We start from the raw sequence: 17,915 nt of genomic DNA, 5'->3' as shown, positions 1-17,915 counted from the left end.
GGGGCAACAAGCATCGAAGGCGTTGGAAAGGGAGGGGGGATGAGTGAGTGCTTATCAGTGTAAGTGTATGTGTGTGCGTGTCCATAGTTCAGCTGAGACAGTGTCCTTCGCCCTATCAGGCTAAGTAAACAGTCCTCCAGCCAATCCAGGTGGCCTTGCATGGGATGGGAAGAATAGTCATCACACAGTCGTTATCAGGGAGTGATTGTTCGGCTCCAGCCTTGGGCCTGCAGCTGGCGCCGTGGTGGTGTCCGCATTACGATGTTGATTTTGTTGATTTTTCATGCGAGCAGCTCAGGAGAATTTCAAGCTGCTCTTTAACACTCTGACGCTGGTCTCTCAATCTCCCGTTGGAGAGCCGCGAGCCTCTCCATGATGGTATCAAACTTCTGTTCCGTGGTGTTGTCATTCTTTTGATTCTGAGACCTCACAACTGCAGTGATCCGTTCCGCGATGTGATCCAACTTTCGCTCAAGGGTCTCATTCTGAGCAGACCTCTCTCTGATGTATCCCCCCATACACTCAATGGTGTTGTTTTGAGCCTTCACAGCAGCTGTAAGCGTCTCCAAGGTGTTAACCATGCAGCATTCGTTGTGAGAGGTCGCGCCTCGTCCCATCGCTTCGATTCCAGCAGGCAGCCTTGGGGGGGTTTGAACAGCCGGTTCCGCTCTCTTATTTCTCCGATAAACCAGGGCCAAGCCAGCTCCGATCAGCAAGAACCCTGTTATCATGGTTCCGAATAGATAGATATCTTCAGCGTCCTCGATCGACAGTCCCGCCAGGCACATGACCCTCCAGTTCTGCCACCCGTCCATCGTGTATCCAGCAGGGAAAGTCCCTCCAGGGCACTCGGGCTCTCCCGAGCCCAGACTTCTCGTTGAGAAAAGGGTGTCAATAGCATTCAAAGACCAGTTGATCAAATCCACAATTCTCTTTTAGGTTTTAGAGAACAACAGTGAGAGACTGTTCCAGGGAAAGTAATGCACACGAGACAAGACAAGGACACAGAGGCTAAGCAGGGAAGATAAGGGTAAGGAGGAGAGGAGAAAAAGTGCGACCGCCTTCGCTGAGAGCCAAACGAAGGCGATCGCACTTTTTTTTTCCCGTTAGCAGTTCTCCCGTTAACAGGAGAACTGCTAACGGGAGACTTTATCAGAACACATGGGGAACAGAGGGTGGGCAGGATACAGTGAAACAAGGAATAAATGTGAACTATAGCTTTAACCATAAAGAAAACTAAAGCTAGGAAAACCTCTCGACTCCAGCGTCTCTAAAAACAGTAGCGAGCTCGTCAGTGTCATCACCACCACCTGTCCACTCACCTGCCTGGCACCACCCCTTGAGCTCAGTGCGGCATCCCTCCCCTGCAGCTGAGCCCCGCCACATAACCCTGACTGAAGCTGCGGCTACATCCAGCCGAACCTACTTCTTCTCCCCCAAGCGGGAGAGAAAACTGCGCCCCCGGCCTGTGGATCTCCTGAAATTTACAGGGCTGTAAAGCCAGATACCACCGGGTGATCCGGGTGTTTGCATCTTTCATGCAGTGGAGCCATTGCAGCGGGGTGTGGTCTGAGCAGCTGAGCCATGGACCACACCTCCGACTGCTTATATAAAGGACGGAAAAGTCAAAACTCAACAAACCCAGGAAAAGCAAGGCCTCATCCTTTTTTATATCGCTGATTATATTCATACTGTATGCAGTCTGTAAAAACTTCCCTATTCTGGGATTCTGTATAGAAATGTTTAGATTAGATGTGTGGAAATGTCCCTAAATATTGATTAAAAAACATGAAACAAACTAAAATAATAAAGCAGAGTGGATGATCTGAGTCTACAAAACAGGACCTACATTGGAGTTCTGTCCCTCTTAGTTTATATGGCACTTTGATGATGGATATTCCAAACAATTTAATTGTTTAATTAAATTAGTACAAACCCTCTGAGATCCAGTAAGCTTTTGCTTTCTTGAGGCTTTGAGCCACAAGGATGTTTGTGTTTAATAATCCAGCCTTTCTCACAAGATGTTACATTTGACTAAAATAGAACCTGGTGCCAAGTGTTACTTCCTGTGCCTTGATTGCCATGTAGTTGATGGACCCCGCTCTGTGCCGTCACATCCCAGAGTTATAATGTCCTCAGTAATAAAATAGAGCAGCAGGGAAGGTTAAAGTTAAGACTTTAAACTGAACAGGGAAATTAAGGTGGTTCCCTGATGACATGGTTTTATTTCAGATTTTCATTACCTCAACAAGGCACGCCCTGAGGTCAAATACATTTCAGCAGCTCATATTTGCCACATGTGCAGTCAGTGTCACCTGTGATATCAGTATCCTGCAATATGTTACACCAGGCTTCCATATGTGCCATGTTTTAAAAAAAAGTTCAAGACTATTTTCTTTTATCTTGAGTCATTTTCTCTGAGTCAGGGTTTAGCCTGAAGGGCTAACAAACACTTAAGGTTTCCATGCTCCGGCTGTCAGATTTCAAACAGTCCTGCTCAGATGAGCTCATTAAGACTGCGACATTTCTGTTTTATTCTTTATAGGGTGTCACATTTCAGGCAACTGAGCCGAATTTTCTCCAGGGAAGGCGACTTACAGATACAATTGGAGTTTGTCAAAATTTGCTCCCTGAGGGGTTTTTTTGAAAAAGTTCCCTTTGTGCAGGTGGACATATCAAATTCAATAATGCTCAGCAAAAGTGTGCAATAATCATCTGACTGTGCTTGTGTCTCTCTGCAATGTGTTGCTCTCAGAAAAAGAGAAAAAAAGGCAGAAAGTGTCGAAACTGCTAACTCTGAGATTGTGCCTCAGCTATTCTGACATTGAGTGGAGTCATTTAATTTCCATATCAAAGGGACTTCAGGAAAATCAGAAAAACCTGCAAAAGCCGAGAGGCAGTGCTCTATTGCTCGCAACCAAGCATCTGAAGAAAGAGAGGGGGTGGGGGTGGCGAGAGAGTGGCAAAGCGTGATTAGAGAAGCTGGCAAAGCAACGAGGGGGGAGACAGACAGACGAGCAGGAAAATGAAGCGTTTTCTGTCTCATATCTAAAACGTGTCTCATCCTCACAAAAGTTGGTTTCTCTGGTAAAAAGGGCTTTTTTGTGGTGGGGGGGGGGCCCGTCGGGTGAATTAACCACAGGGAAGTGGGGTCTCCAGAAGGCACGGGGGGGTAACAGGAATTCTTGCTCATTTTGGTGAATAACAGGGGAATATTGTCCATGTCACTTCCCTGTGGTCCTGACTGCTCTGTGAAGAAAAGTGGGCTAATCCCAACGCTGTTGCCAAATCAACCACCTCAGAGGTTTTGACCTTAAACACTCTGGTATTATAACTGCAGCACATTAGTGCATTCACAGATATGCATGGTGGTGTTTTATTTTTTTAGCCTCTGTCACTAAATCCATCGCGGCATTATAAATGATTCAAAAGCTAAACAGGCTGTCCTTGTGTAGCTGCAGGGAATGAGCCTTCAATGTATCATTTTAGATGTTCAATCAATGATCCTTTAATGTTGACCTTGTGTCAAAATGTAATAACTGGATAGTTTCCAGATAAATTCATGAAAGAACGTGTTTTTAAAGAGTGGTGTTTATATGGGCGGTTAATACAAACCTCACAGAGCAGAACACTCGTTTGTTCACACTGTGCCAGTTCACACTGTGCCAGTTCACACTCCTGTTACAGTCACTCATTTTGGAGCAAGTTTAAATTCATAAATGAATTTATGACTGAATTCATTTCATTAAGTGCTTTTAAATCTAAACTACGAATCCTTGAGGCCATAACATGCAACTGTTTCAATTAGACTAATTGTCATTTTAACCGATTTTTTATATTTATGTGAATTTTATTGAATTTTACTGAATTTAATTTAATTTGATTTTATTTTTTTTGCATGTGTGTTGTTGCTGCCTGTGTTTAACCGAGTAATTTCTGTAACTGTGAGACACTTGCTGCTGCCTGTCTTGACGAGGTCCCCCTTGGAAAAGAGGTTTTTAATCTCAGTGGGACCTTCCTGGTTAAATAAAGGTTAAACAAAAGATGATTTTTGAAGATTTCCTGCTTTATTGAATTGTACTTTAATGTAATGTTCAAACTCACTGCACAGAATCAGCCATTCACCAACAGCTATGTGCAAACACCTAGAGGTGTTCTGGTGTTTTGCAGCCAGACTTTCATTGTGAAAACAATCTAAACCCTAATCCTTAAAATATCTGAACCAAATGCAAAAAGAAACTTATATACTAGTTTTGCCTGTTTATAGCATCAACCACATGTTGATGTTTTGCAATCATTTTTAACTGGCCTCAACACCATATTCACAAGTCCTAGAAGTCCTGCAGTTTCCAGTCTTGCAGTGTACGAGTGTCATTCTTACACATGAAGGCTTTTGGGGGAAGATTTGACTCTCCTTGTAAACTTGTATAAATACTAGAACTGATCCAGAAAGACTGTGAAAATATCCAAATGCATTCCTGTCATTGTCTGTTTCCTTTTATTGTCTAAATAAGAAGAGATTTTAAAGTGCAGAGGTCAGTCCAGCTCACACTCCAGTACAGAGTCTGGTGGGTCCGACTGTCACATTGCTGTGACTTTACTACATGATGCAAAGTGGGTTCATCTGTGCACTGTAAAGAGTCACATGACACTTTGACTCGAGTTTAGCAGACGGGTGAAATCTCGGTGTTGGTCCAACTTTCAGAGAGATTTTGGAGTAAAGGTTGCCCAACAGCGACAATGAGATCGATTTTACTCGTAATAATTAAAGTCGTGGATGTGTCACTTTGATATCAGAAGCTGGGCTGTATGAAGTAGCTGCTTCACTCGTCCCTGTTGTCAAATCTCCATGTTAAAGAAAGGCGATGTCAGCACTTGAGAAACAGCTGATCGTATTCACAGACGCATTAATGTTCATGCTCCATTGGAGAGACTCTGGGGGGTATTCCTGCTGCCACATTTAGCTGGGTTTACCCCCGTGTGATGGCTAATTCTACAAGAGTAACTGACAGTCCAGTGTGTGACTTGTAAAACGTAAACGTATGTGTCAGTGCTGTCAGAAGGAGCCATGATGAACACTTTTGACATTCACACGTTTTAAGTAAGATAGTCAATTATCTTCCCAAGTGCAGGCCAAGGAATGTGTCGAGGCTTAAACACACAGTAATTGTGTAAAGTCCTAAAATGTAGTACTACAAATCACCACAGGCAATGTTCTCCCAGTGACACTTACTGAAAAGGTCATGTGAAATGTCACTGTAGGGGCAGCTGCAGCTTGAGGCCATAGTCTCACATTGGAAGCATTTTCAAAAAGATCTTTTTTCTTTTTTTGAGTGTTTTCATTGCCTGTGTGCATCCCCTCTAAAAGATACCTCCATAGTCTTTGTGTGAGCTTGTATGTGAGGAGAAGGATTTAAAATTAGATTCTGGATTTAACAGGAAGCTAATGAAGAGGAGCCAAACTAGGAGCAATACGATTGTCTAGACTCTATCAGCACGCTAGCATTTTGGATCAACTGAAAGCTTTCCAGGGAGCTTTTAAAAGAACCCAATAATAATGATGTAAAGTATGAACTAATTTTTCAGCTTCACTCTGAAAAAGGATGTTTCTAATTTTAGACATATTGTACATATTGCAATAAATCAGTCTTATATATTTGCTTAATGAAGGACATATTATGGTCAAAAACAGTGTTACTGGAGACCAGGGTATACACTCTGTTGCCAATACTTTTATGGCCGAGTACGATGATCTCAGTTTTATCTAAATTTAGAAGCAGGAAATTACAGGTCATCTGCATTTTTGGTCTTTAAAATATTCCTGCAGTTTAACTAACTAGTCTGTGTCATCTGGCCTATTGGATAGATAAAGTTGGATATCATCTGCATAGCAATCAAAAGTACAATAATAATAATGTACACTTTATTAATCCCATAGGAAACTGCTTAGTCCTCTGCATTAACCCATTCACTCAGTGAAGCAGTGTGTAGAAACAGTACCTCAACCACTGACTGTCCAATCACTGACTGTCCAATCATGGGGCAAACACTCTACCTGCTGAGCTACCCCTCCTCTAAAAGATTCAAACGCACACCACCCACTCCAAGAACAGCTGCTTACCTCAGTGTGTGCTAGTATGTTATGCCTTCTGATGATACTGCCTAAGGGAAGCATGTATAATGTAAACAGAACCACCCTGTGGAACTCCATAATTCACCTTAGTGTGCTGACATTTTTGAGTATTTGTGAGTGCACGAAGAAATGACAAGATCACAACTACAGCTCAGCCACGTTCTCTCCTGTAAAATCTGAAGTCTGGAAGAATATACTGATCAGTCAAGTGAAGGACCTTTTTTATTCTTTCTTTTGGTTGTGGCTTCAGAAATGTAGTGACACCTGCACCGAATGAAACAGGACGTATAATCACCAGCTACTAAATGAATCAGTAATTAGTAATAACACTGTTGATCATGTTTTCATTCAGGTCAGGTTCTCACCTGATTCTCATCATACCTGTACGGTAAAGATGTGTTATTAGTTGCTTTAGAGCTGCACAAACAAAAAATCAGTCTGGGGTTCCTCAAGGGTCAGTTCTTGGTACATTACTCTTTAACCTTTACGTGCTCCTACTTAGTGCCATCATAAAGAATCATAATATAACCATGTAATCGTTCATATGCAAACACAGAGCTTGGTCCAAAAAGTTAAGGACAGAAAATCTGCTCAAATTTATCATCCCTGTCTCTGAAATGCAGTGTCAGAAACCGTGACAGTTTTGATAATCACATTAAAAAGGTCAATAGCACTGATTTGTATCACTTCAATGGTCAATGGTAACTTTATTGTGCCCAATGGGACATTGATTTGCAGAATGTCCATAGAGACATATGAAAAAAACACACAAACAAACACAAGACATACACACATAAAATAAAAAATAAGCCCTGAGAAAACAATCAAAATTTTATCATCAACAAAAGTGCAGTGTGCAATGGCAACAACACTTATGGTTTAGTGTTATTAACCATGATAATAGCAGTAGGTGTTCTTTGTCTTCACTGCAGGCACTTTATAACGACAACCTGATGGAAGCAGTTGAAAATCATTAAAGAGAGGATGAACTGAACAAAACAGGACAGAGTTCGCCTTCCTCAGCACCTGCCTGTTATAAAAGTCCACGAGCTGGACCTGAGATCTCCCTGAAATCTGACCAGCCACTATAACCAGGTTACTAAGTCTGGTCTTATTATTCAGGGACATATTACCACACCAGGCAATGATACAGAAGGTTAAAACAGATTCAATAAAACTTTTGTAAAAAAGAGTCATTTCAGTTGAAAAATTAAAACCTCTCAACCTCCTTAAACAGTCTTTGTTGAACCTTTTTCACTGTAGCAGCACGATGAGACTCAAAGGACAGAGTCTTATCAAGAACAACCCCCAAATACTTGATCTTATGTAATACTTATGTAAATATATGAAGCTCAGATTGCCTTTTTTTATTTTCTTGTTTGCTTGTTCATTTTTCTTCTTCCAGGGATTGGCGCTGTATTCCATACTGTGTGTCCCTCTGTGGTGCTGCTAAGTTACTAACACTTTGCGACATGACTGCTGCTTGTAGCTCCCCAGAGAAAGTGATTTTGTAAATATATGATGCACCGCTTGGAAACAGAGTGCACGGTCAGCATTATTCCCAGAATAAAATCAAGATCTAAATAATGCATTTACTTTAATAAAAAAAGAGCAAAAAATTGAATTCACAATAATAAAAACTGGGCAAATCCATCAACAGAGACCTGCAACTTGACTTCAAAGATGCAAGATATCAATACTATCACACTGTGTCAGTATTAAAGTGCAGAGAAATATTGCTTTAATGGAAAACAAATGAAGCAGCGCCGGGCAGGTACTTTTGATTGGGTCGGATAAACTTCTCTGGATTGTCTGGGGAGTGTTGCAACAGCTGGCTGATGAAAACAAGGCTAATCTTATCAAGAAGTCGGTCGAACATTGGTTTCATTAAACTCTGGAAGGCTGAATCAGAGAAAAATATACTTTGTGTTGATTAACCTGTGCAATAAGCCTGTGATCAGCTGGTATCAAATCAATGCGGTTCTCAGTGTTTCGTGCAGAATCGTACTGCCACAGAGACTTTAAAGTGCAGATGTGGACAAGAGTCAGTAAAAGCAATCCTGTTCATTGCTGTTGTTTTCATCCACAACATGTTTTTAAATTTAGCTGGCGAATCTTGTCCTGACATTGTGTTTAGAGCCCGAGGCTTTCAACTAAACACAGAGCAAATGTATCAGCAAAGCCCAAACCGTGGCATTTCCCAGTACGCTAATGAGAAACAGGTTATTTCTACACAATATAGTGCGTGTATAACGAGACACTGTGGCAGACTTGCTGGTGGAAAAATGATTACATTGCACAATGAGAGTTTCTTATTACGCATAGCCCCTGGTGAAACAACTCATATTTTCTGTGAAACCTATGCAGTAGAAAGGCTTTCACAGAATGTGTCAGGATCTTCATGGAAATGCTTTCCCTTGGTTACAAACATGAATGACCTTTGGAGTTCTCTTTGTGGAAAGCATGGAATCAAATCATGTCCAATTTGACAGGGGGAATGGGTTTGCCTTGTTCCCGCTCGTCGGTTTTATTACTTCAAACTTTTCTGCCATCTGCGATCGTGCATCTTGCCGGGTCTGCCTGTGCTTGGATCTTGTTCTCAGTTGATTAAAATGGCGAATGCTGGAGATCAGAGCTGGATTTTTCTTTCCAACTTGGCTGAAAGTAGTTGGATTTTTAAAGTTCAGCCTCAGACATGCAGACACTTACAACCCACACACTGTCTGTCTCTCATCAAGATGGTGTGAAGATGTTCAAACAGTGGAGCATATTACAGGAAAGAGCCCTGTCTTGGAATTAAGGGAAGAGCTGTTTCCAGTGTAACCAGTCAAACACATATCTATCAGTCAGGGAGCAACATGTCTGTTAGGTTGTTGTAGGTCAAACTTGACCTCTTTTCAAGTTTGAATATCAGCTTAAAAGGGGACCTGTTACGCTCATTTCATGCTCCTGATGTCTATTTTCAGACTCGACTGGAGGAGCTTTGCATGACTCACCATTTAAAATAATCCTTATTTATCTCAAACCGGAATTGGTTCAAGATGAAACTGGAGCTGAAGCAACAGAATCTGAGATCCAGAACTCACAATCGTCTTATGAGGTGATGAACTACATGATAGACAAAGCTCTACAATCAATTTATTATTTCTTTTAAAACAATGAGTCTGAGATAGTTTAGGGTTAAATATACTACTTTGATATCTTTTATTTAGATTGCGACAACTTTGAATTCAGTATATATATATATTTTTTTTTTTATATAGCGCTAATCACAACTCAAGACACTCACAATATAAAGAGAAAACCCAAACGACCAGATAATGGGCAAGAACGTGACGACAGTAGGAAGAAAAAACTCCCTTTTAACAGGAAGAAACTTCTGGCAGAACCAGGCTCATTTTGACAGTAAGTCAGCTGGAGACATAAAGACCTGAGTCTAAAGCGCCACATTAAGCTTCCTCAGTTGTAGAAAACCTTTTCTCTTTTTTCTTTTTTTTTTCTTTTTTTTTTTTTTTGCCTGTCCCGTTTGGCTCTTTTGCCCTCAGAATTGTTGTCTAAAGGCAAAGAAAGATGCCCAACGGATTTACTTTACCAAACTGACCATCCCAGCCTTGCCGTAATGGTCCATTTGATTCACCTTTTATTGTTTATTTTATTTTCACTTACTGAATACGGGACAGACTTGACTGGGGGAAAGAAGGGGAGAAAGAAAGAGGGAAAGGGAAACAGCTGAGAAGAGGGACGGGGGAGAAGGGCAAAAGACAAAAACCAACAGAACGGGCAGAGAAAAAAAATGCATATATCAATCACCTGGGTCACCTGCTGAGAAAGAAAAAAGAAAGCAAGCAGAAGAGAACAAGAGTAATAGAATAAACAACATCACAATGATATATGGGAATATGACAGTAAATACTAAATGTTAAACATTATTGTGCAGCACATAAGATCAACAGAACACAGTGTGCTTTGAGGTAGGAGCCAAAAAGGGTGTAGTTTGTGGGTGTGATCACCCGTGTGTACACCTGTGAGCATGGACGCGCTTGTTTTTTGTTTTTTAAAAGGTTCCTTCATGTAATAATCTGCTAGAGGGTGTGGGGGGGCCACAGCCCCGTCCTCCAGGGCATGAAGCAGGTGTGGAGGAGATCAAAACTCCAGACATCCAGAGGCCCCCAGAACACAAGAGACCAAGGAAGACCAACAGAGGGGCAGCTGCGCCACTGTCCCGGAAAGAGCTGAGGAGAGTCCCAGATGAGGGCTCACTCAGCAGCCGCGGAGCAGAAGCCAGGGGGAGTTGCAGTGACGCGCCCGTGAGCTCCGCCGGCAGCCAGCTGCGCCTGAGTGACCGAGCCCCAGGCCGAGAGGCCGGGGGCACCCCACCTCCGAAGTGGCCCGAGCGAGCCCCAGCCTCCAGGCCCCGATAAGCGGCCGCCAAGGAGTGAGCCGGTGTGTACCTGGACGCCCACCCCCGGACACAAAGAACCACCAACGCACCGATGTCTGAGGGGGTCCGCCACTGGCAGGGGAAGTGGTGGTAGGGGGAGATAGGCCTCCAAACCTTGGAGGTCCTGAGATGTCCCCAGAGAGGTGGCGCCTGACACCCAACCTGACATATAGACACAGACATACAGGCACACACAGATACAAACATCCATTCCCACCCTCATGCTCTCATATGCACTTACTCCACACTCAACCAACGTGGAGACAGACATAAAGAGACGTTGTACACACGATCACACTCCCCAAGCGTACTCTACAAACCGGGTCTAGGTGCCCCCGCCCCTGGAGGGGGGAACTGCACCCAGACCCAGGTGGTGTTTCCCTTTTCCCTGCGGTGGGGGGAGGTAGACCGCCCCGACTCCACAGCAGCAGGAAGGCTCCACACTCCAGACCGCAGTCGGACGGCCAACTCCTCCTCCTAGCCCCCCTGCTCCAGCAGGTCGCAGAGAATGGGGGTGAGAGAAGACTCCAAACCTCCCTCCAGCCGCTCATTGTAGTGTTGATGCATGTGTGTTTTAAGGTGCATTTAAAACCCAGGAGGGCTTGGAGCTACCTGCCAGAGAGCAGCAGGTAAGCGCATGGTCCCTCCTGCTAGCCCTCAATGTCTATGTGTATTTAAAATTGAGAGGTGGGCAACGATGCCAGGGGTGGGGTGTACACCCTGATGGTACTTTGGACTCCGTGTATCGTGCCCACCCCCAAGATCCTATATGTATGTGTAATGAGAGTGTGAGTAATGTGAATGTCTAAGTTGTGGGATAAAATTGAGGCAGAGGCAGCCAGAGGGGGACGGGGGGGGGGGGGGGGGGGGTAGCCTCCTCTGCACCCTGGTGACATACCCCTACTCCAAGGCCCTGCATGTGTGGGTGGTTGTGGTGGAGCGGGAAGAGGGAGGCAGCTGGAGATGGGGAGGGAAGGAAGGGAGGGGCAAGTGACCCCTCCCTGGGGCCAGCTCCCCCGCTGACCCCAGTAGGCACCCCCACACTCCGGGACCCGCCAGGGAAAGGGGGCCCAGGCCCATCCAGACCGGGGCCCAGTGCAGCAGCGCCGCCCGGCCCCACAGAGCCCGGGACAGTCCACCCAACCCCACCACAGAGAAAACTGCACCCACCCCACCATCCACTCATCTTCCAGACTACATAAGACAATAAACACCCAGGCTGAGATCTTCCTCCACCTCTCCTGTATCTCCCCCTCCTGCAGAGGGAGCTCCTGAGGAGAGGAAAGCTCCTGCAAGATGTGACAATCTCCCCCACCAGTTGAAGAGCCCCCCAGGTGGCTCGATGCACCGGCGGCACCCTGCTCCAGGGCCGGGCCCCCATGCACCCACCCGCCCACAACCCCGGCAACACACCAACCAGGACCCAAGCCCCCGAGGCCCGGTCCGGGTCCCAGCCCAGAGACGGAGCGCCCCCAGAACCTCACGCCCATCCCGGACCCACCCAGGGGCAGCCAGGCTACCAGGTCAGTAACCCACGTCCGTCAGCACAGACCCTCCCCTAGCCCCGCTGCACGCAGCCGCGAGGAAACAGTCACCTGAGAGCCAACAGAGCCCCTAACCGGACATGACCGCTACCCCGGGTTGAGCCCCCCAAGGAAGATGCCTCCGGGGAACCCCCCGACGCCCTAAGCCTGTCCCTACCCCCACACCAATCACAACAGTGAAGGCGGGACCAAACTATGACCCCCCACCCCCACTAGGTGATGGAGCTGATCAAAGGAGCCCAGAGCAATTGATCTGATGTGGTGGCAGAGGCTGTGTCAAGACTAATGTAATCTAATAGATAATTTCTATATTGGTTAGAATTAAGATTATTTTTATTTTTCCAGTTCATGAGGACTGTTTTCTTGGCTATGCATAGGGCAGTGAAAACCATATGGGCTATATTCTTTTCTGAAGTGACATTATCTAAGCTGCCCAACAAACACACTAAGGGGGAAGTTGGAATGTTACATTTCAGACACTTCGATAAGTCTTCACATATCTCGCGCCAAAACTTCTGAACTGGTGGACCGAACCAAAGAGCGTGGATATAATTGTCCGGTGAATTGGTTTGGCAGTGTGAGCAGTTGTTGGTAGACGTAAAGCCCATCTTGAACATCCGATGATCTGTATAGTGCACTCTATGTAATATTTTGTATTGAATTAATTGAAGACTGGGATTTCTAATTAGATGAAAGGTTTTTAAGCAAATCTGAGACCAGAAGTTTAGGTCTAAGTTAACTGATAAATCCGCTTCCCATTTTGCAATAGGAAGTGATATTGATTCATCTGTTTTAGAAAGCATTCTGTATATTTTGGATAGTAATTTGGGGGGTTTAAGAGTAAGAAATTGAACCACACTTGGTGGTGTTTGTAGTTCAACTTGACCCGGTTTAAATTTCTTTTTTACTATGGATTTAATTTGTTGATATTCTAAAAATCTTTTCTTATTGATCCCATATTGTGTAACTAGTCCATCAAATGAAATAAATTCTGTTCCTTCTAGTATATGTTCTAAATATTTGATTCCTTTATCACTCCAATCTGAAAAGTTTATCATATTATTGTTTTGTAATATGTCAGGGTTGTTCCAGATAGGTGTACGTTTGCATGGGATTAATGAAGACGCCGTCAATTTTAGAAACTCCCACCATCCTGTCAGAGAAGAGCTGATGTTGATGCTTTTAAAGCATTCATGTCGTTGGATGTTTGAGCTGATAAATGGTAGGTCTGAGATCTCTAGATTATTGCAGAGTGCTTGTTCTACATCTAGCCAAGGTTCATCTAAGAGGGTGTGTTTTAGCCATCCTGAGATAAACTGAAGCCTGTTGGCTAAGAAGTAGTGCTGAAAGTTAGGCAGTTCTAGTCCTCCTTTATCCTTGGTCTTTTGTAGTGTTTTTAAGCTTATACGTGGGGGTTTATTTTTCCAAAGGAATTTGGACATACATGAATCTAGAGATCTGAACCAATCTTGTGGCGGTTTAGTTGGGATCATTGAGAATAAATAATTTATTTTTGGTAAGACCATCATTTTTATAGTGGCAACCCTTCCCATGAGTGATATGGGTAGACATTTCCATCTAGCCAGATCATCTTCTACCTTCTTTAAAAGTGGGATATGGTTTAATTTAGTTAGATCTGCAAGCTTGGGAGAAACATTAATACCTAAATATTTTATATTTCCCGATTGCAGTGGTGTAGAAGAGGAATTATGGAGGGAGCAATTAATCGGTAGAACTGTAGATTTTGACCAGTTAATTGAGTAATCTGTAGAAAACCTTTTCAACTTTTATGCAAAGCTTCTTCAGATGTTTCGCGATATCCTGACATGTTGTGGAAAGGGTTATCAATTAATTCAAAAAGAGCTGGAACTATAAATCAAAGGCGGGAGAAAACAGCCTTGGGCCAGGTGTTACAATAAAGTCTAAATTGTTTTTCGGGGTAAGGTTGGAGCTGTAGTTTCACTTCCCAATTGAAAAAGCTTCAGGGTATTCCACAAAAGGCAGTCGATATCAGTGTTTTCTCAAACCTGGAGACATTTTGAAAGCTTTTCTCTCTCTTTTTTATGACAAACAGTCTCTTGCTCTCATGTCTACCTCTTCTTACACCCGTCACCTCTTCCTCTCCTGTGATTGCCTTAAAAATAGTGTCGAGATATTGAGTCAAATCAAAGACGAAATGGATTTACTTATCTTCATTCTCAGCCTCTCTCTTCTGTCCTCATCACTCACTTTTTTTTCCTTTGTATCTTTGCTCTGTAATTCACTCTTTCATTATTTTTTCTCACATTCACAAGTACTCTCGTTTTCTCTCTCTCCCACTTTCTTCGAGTTTTTTCTTCTTTAAATCTCTTCTTTTTCTTAGCGCGTGCTCTCTGCTCTCCCCCTTTCTTCCCCTTCCCTGTGGATCTAGTTTAAACCAGGCTATACAAAAAGAAGAGAGCATGTCTTTAAACAGACTACCTCTTCTTTTGAAAAGAAGAGGTAGTCTTCTGAAAAAAGAGCGTTTTCTCTTTGTTACAGATGAGCATGACTCTTCCACTGATATTATTCTGCTTCCCAGTCCCTCCTAAGCTGTCTTCTTTGGGAAGATGAAAAGACAAAGTAAAGTGGAGCAAAAGATATCCGGCTGAGCTACACTTAAAAGGACCTATTTGTTGAAAATCCTGTGATCAAATTATTGAAGTGCATACATCTTCCTGTGGATTTAGAGAACCTCGTCTCTGTTTAGTTGTTGCAGATAATTTAAAAAGTATCCCACTGAATATAAACATTAAACATAATTAAAGTTATGAGAAACTTGCTGTTAAAACACATGTTCACCTCTTCTTTAGGACTTTGTAGTCTCGAATTATTAGGGACTGTTTGTTTGATGGATACTAATAATAAGTCGCAGAAAGTCTTCCTCCATTTTTCTTTTAAATTGTTAACTTTTCATCTACGACCCGTCTAGGGCCAGGCAATAACATGAGTGAGACACTCGCTTCCCCCCCAAGACCCAAGCAGCCACAGGAAACAAATCCGTTCGTTATAATGTGATTTATTTACAATGTGGAAGAAAGGAAGAACAAAACGGGAGTGTCAACACTTCAGGGTGAGCCAAGGCCAAAACAATAAACAAAACAAATCTACACAAATCCCGCACCCCTGACCTTACCAAAACAAAGTCAAAAATAAAGACAGAGTCTGACCTCCTCAACCAATTCAAAACAGGAGAAAACGGGTGATCAAAAGAAACGGCAGCTCACCCCTACCCACTCCACTTCCACAACTTTTAAGCCGCACTGCAGCCAGCGGCTGCCACAGGAACACTGCTGGGTCATGAGGAGAAACACGAGGACCTCTCCCGCCGTAGCGCTCCAGTCTCCTTTTAATGGGCGGGTCCTCCAGCTGGAACCAGTCACGTCGGGGCGGTGTATCCACACACCAATCGGAGCAGGGCCCTGGCACAGCTGAATTAACATAAAAAGATATATCACCAGCACAAGACAAACACATGAACATGCAATTTCATAACAATATTAAAAAGTCTACATTTGTTGTGGTGTGTAAGGGTGGGTGGGGACTGACGTCAATCACAGGAACTTATCATTTTCACACTGTCTTTTGTGTGATTTGTTCTCTGTTTTGAAATGTTTTACTATTTAAACTCCCCCTGACACATGTCCCTCACTGCCTGAAATTAGCAACAATAGCCTCAGACCCCAAGTCCACCACCATCAGTGGCCTCAGTGACTACAGACCCATCACACTGGCACCAAGGGTTGCAAAGTGCTGTGAGAAGCTGGTTCTAAAGCACATAAAGGACTGCGTCCCACCCAGCTTCGACCCCCACCAGTTTGCCTATCCACAGAGGATGCAGTTTCCACCACCCTCCACTCTGCTCTGCATCACCTGGAGAATCCTGGGACTTCAGTAAGGATGCTCTTCATTGATTTCAGGTTGGCTTTTAATACCAGCATCCCAGACATCCTTATAGACAAGCTGGTAAACTTGGACTCCCCCCACATGTGCATGGATCAAAAACTTTCTCACAGACCGTTCACAATCAGTCAAGGTTGGCAACCAGAGATCATCCACCCTGTCACTCAGCACCCCTACCCCTGCAACATCATCATCAAATTTGCAGATGACAGCACTCTGATGGGGCTCATATCCAACGATGACGACACCGCCTACAGAGATGAGGTTACAGAGACTGTCAGAATGGTGTACCTACAATAACCTCACCCTAAACACCCAGAAAACAAAGGAAGTGGTCATGGACTTCCACAAGACAAGAACTGATCCCCCCTCCCCTCTCTATAAAAGGTGACTATGTGGCGAGGGTCCCTCCTTTAAGTTCCTCGGTACTCACATTTCCGAGGAAGTATCTTGGACCACAAACACATGAGCCCTGGTGAATAAAGCCCAGCAGCGCCTCCATTTCCTGTGGATGGAACAGGCTGCAGACTGACCTCCTAGTGTTCTTCTATCGAGCAACAATCGAGAGTGTGCTGGTGCTCGCCATCCCTGGTGAGAGATAAGAACAGACTCCAGAGGGTCATCAGAACTGCAGAGAAGGTGACCGGCTGTCCACTCTCCTCCCTGGACTCCATTGCCAGCTGTAGATGTCTCTCCAGAGCCGGAGCAATTATAAAAGGCCGCCTCCATCCTAACCACCACCTATTCAACATCCTGCCCTCTGGAAAAAGGTTCAGATCCATCAGGTTTAAAACCAACAGACTAAAGATCAGCTTCTACCCGTGGGCTGTCAGAACTCTTAATGCAAACTGAGAGTTTCTTACAATCATTCTGTTGCTGCTACTTGCTATTTATTATTATTATTACTATTTTTTGTGCATGTGTTTCTTTTTGTTTCCGGACAGTATTCTGCCCTTCCTGTGCAATATTTCGGCACAATTTCCTGAACGACCATATCCACCCTTATTCATTATTTATTATATTTTATTATGACACCTACATCATGTATGGTCTACATAGTGTTCTTATAATTTTTGTTCTTCTTCTTTCTTGTATATTGTTTTCTTTAGTTTCACACCTTTGTGGTCTTGCTTCCAAATTTCAGTGTGCAAGCAACTGTACATTGACAATCTAAGTTTATTTGGTTTGCCTTGGGCACCACAACTCATTTAGAATTGAGAAATATAAATACTTGCTTAGGTTTAAAAACAAAAACCACCCAGTCACTCTAGGTTTTTCAGTTGAAGCTTATATCAATATTATTAGGTCACAGGCAGTATATCATGCCTGTTGTCACCCTTGTGCATGAGAAAGAAGAAACACTGCAAGAATTAAGTTTGCTGATTCTCTGATCACCAACCAATCACAGCAGATGGCCCCGCCCCTCCCTGCGCCTGGTTCTGCAGGAGGTTTCTTCCTGTTAAAAGGGAGTTTTTCCTTCCCACTGTCGCCAAAGTGCTTGCTCATAGGGGGTCATATGATTGTTGGGTTTTTCTCTGTATGTATTATTATATGATCTACTGTACAATATAAAGCGCCTTGGGGTGACTGTTGTTGTGATTTGGCGCTGTATAAATAAAATTGAATTGAATTGAATTGATTTCCACAAGCTTTAACTCGTTGGACAAGTGGTCACCAGTTGTAAACATGGAAAGGGAGAATGTTATACAGGAGTGTGATATGGTCTTTTATCAGCAAATAACTACACTCATCTATCCCAAAACTGCAGTTCAGAGTCAGCTTGTCATGGACCATTTGGTTGACGATACAGTGTAAGTGAGCTAATTTGCAAATTCAGCAGGAGAATTAATTCTCTCAGAATCTTAGAATAGTCTCT

The 17,915-nt window shown here is 43.7% G+C and overlaps 1 protein-coding gene across 1 annotated transcript; it reads right to left on the bottom strand.

Moving 5' to 3' along the window:
* Positions 1-317: 317 nt before the first annotated feature.
* Positions 318-3,695, bottom strand: LOC146638360 (uncharacterized). The gene is made up of 2 exons (XM_085364049.1): positions 3,621-3,695; positions 318-932 (listed from the first exon to the last, which is right to left on the bottom strand). Exons 1-2 carry the CDS (start codon positions 3,693-3,695, stop codon positions 318-320), a joined length of 690 nt encoding a protein of 229 aa, XP_085220175.1.
* Positions 3,696-17,915: the final 14,220 nt, after the last annotated feature.

The sequence above is a fragment of the Diplotaxodon limnothrissa genome, linkage group LG2, assembly GCF_057381915.1.
Source record: "Diplotaxodon limnothrissa isolate DT_005_m linkage group LG2, D_limnothrissa_male_GT1.1, whole genome shotgun sequence".
Lineage (NCBI taxonomy): Eukaryota > Metazoa > Chordata > Actinopteri > Cichliformes > Cichlidae > Diplotaxodon > Diplotaxodon limnothrissa.
Note: the sequence above shows the minus strand (reverse complement) of the source record. Positions and strands in the feature narration are given on the sequence as shown.

What these genes read in the sequence shown, in the direction of transcription:
- LOC146638360 (XM_085364049.1), bottom strand. Translation starts at nt 3,695, where the DNA reads ATGAGTGACTGTAACAGGAGTGTGAACTGGCACAGTGTGAACTGGCAC. An exon ending in ACAAACGAGTGTTCTGCTCT is followed by an intron (nt 933 to 3,620) that starts GTGAGGTTTGTA and finishes AAAACCTAAAAG; the next exon opens with AGAATTGTGGATTTGATCAA.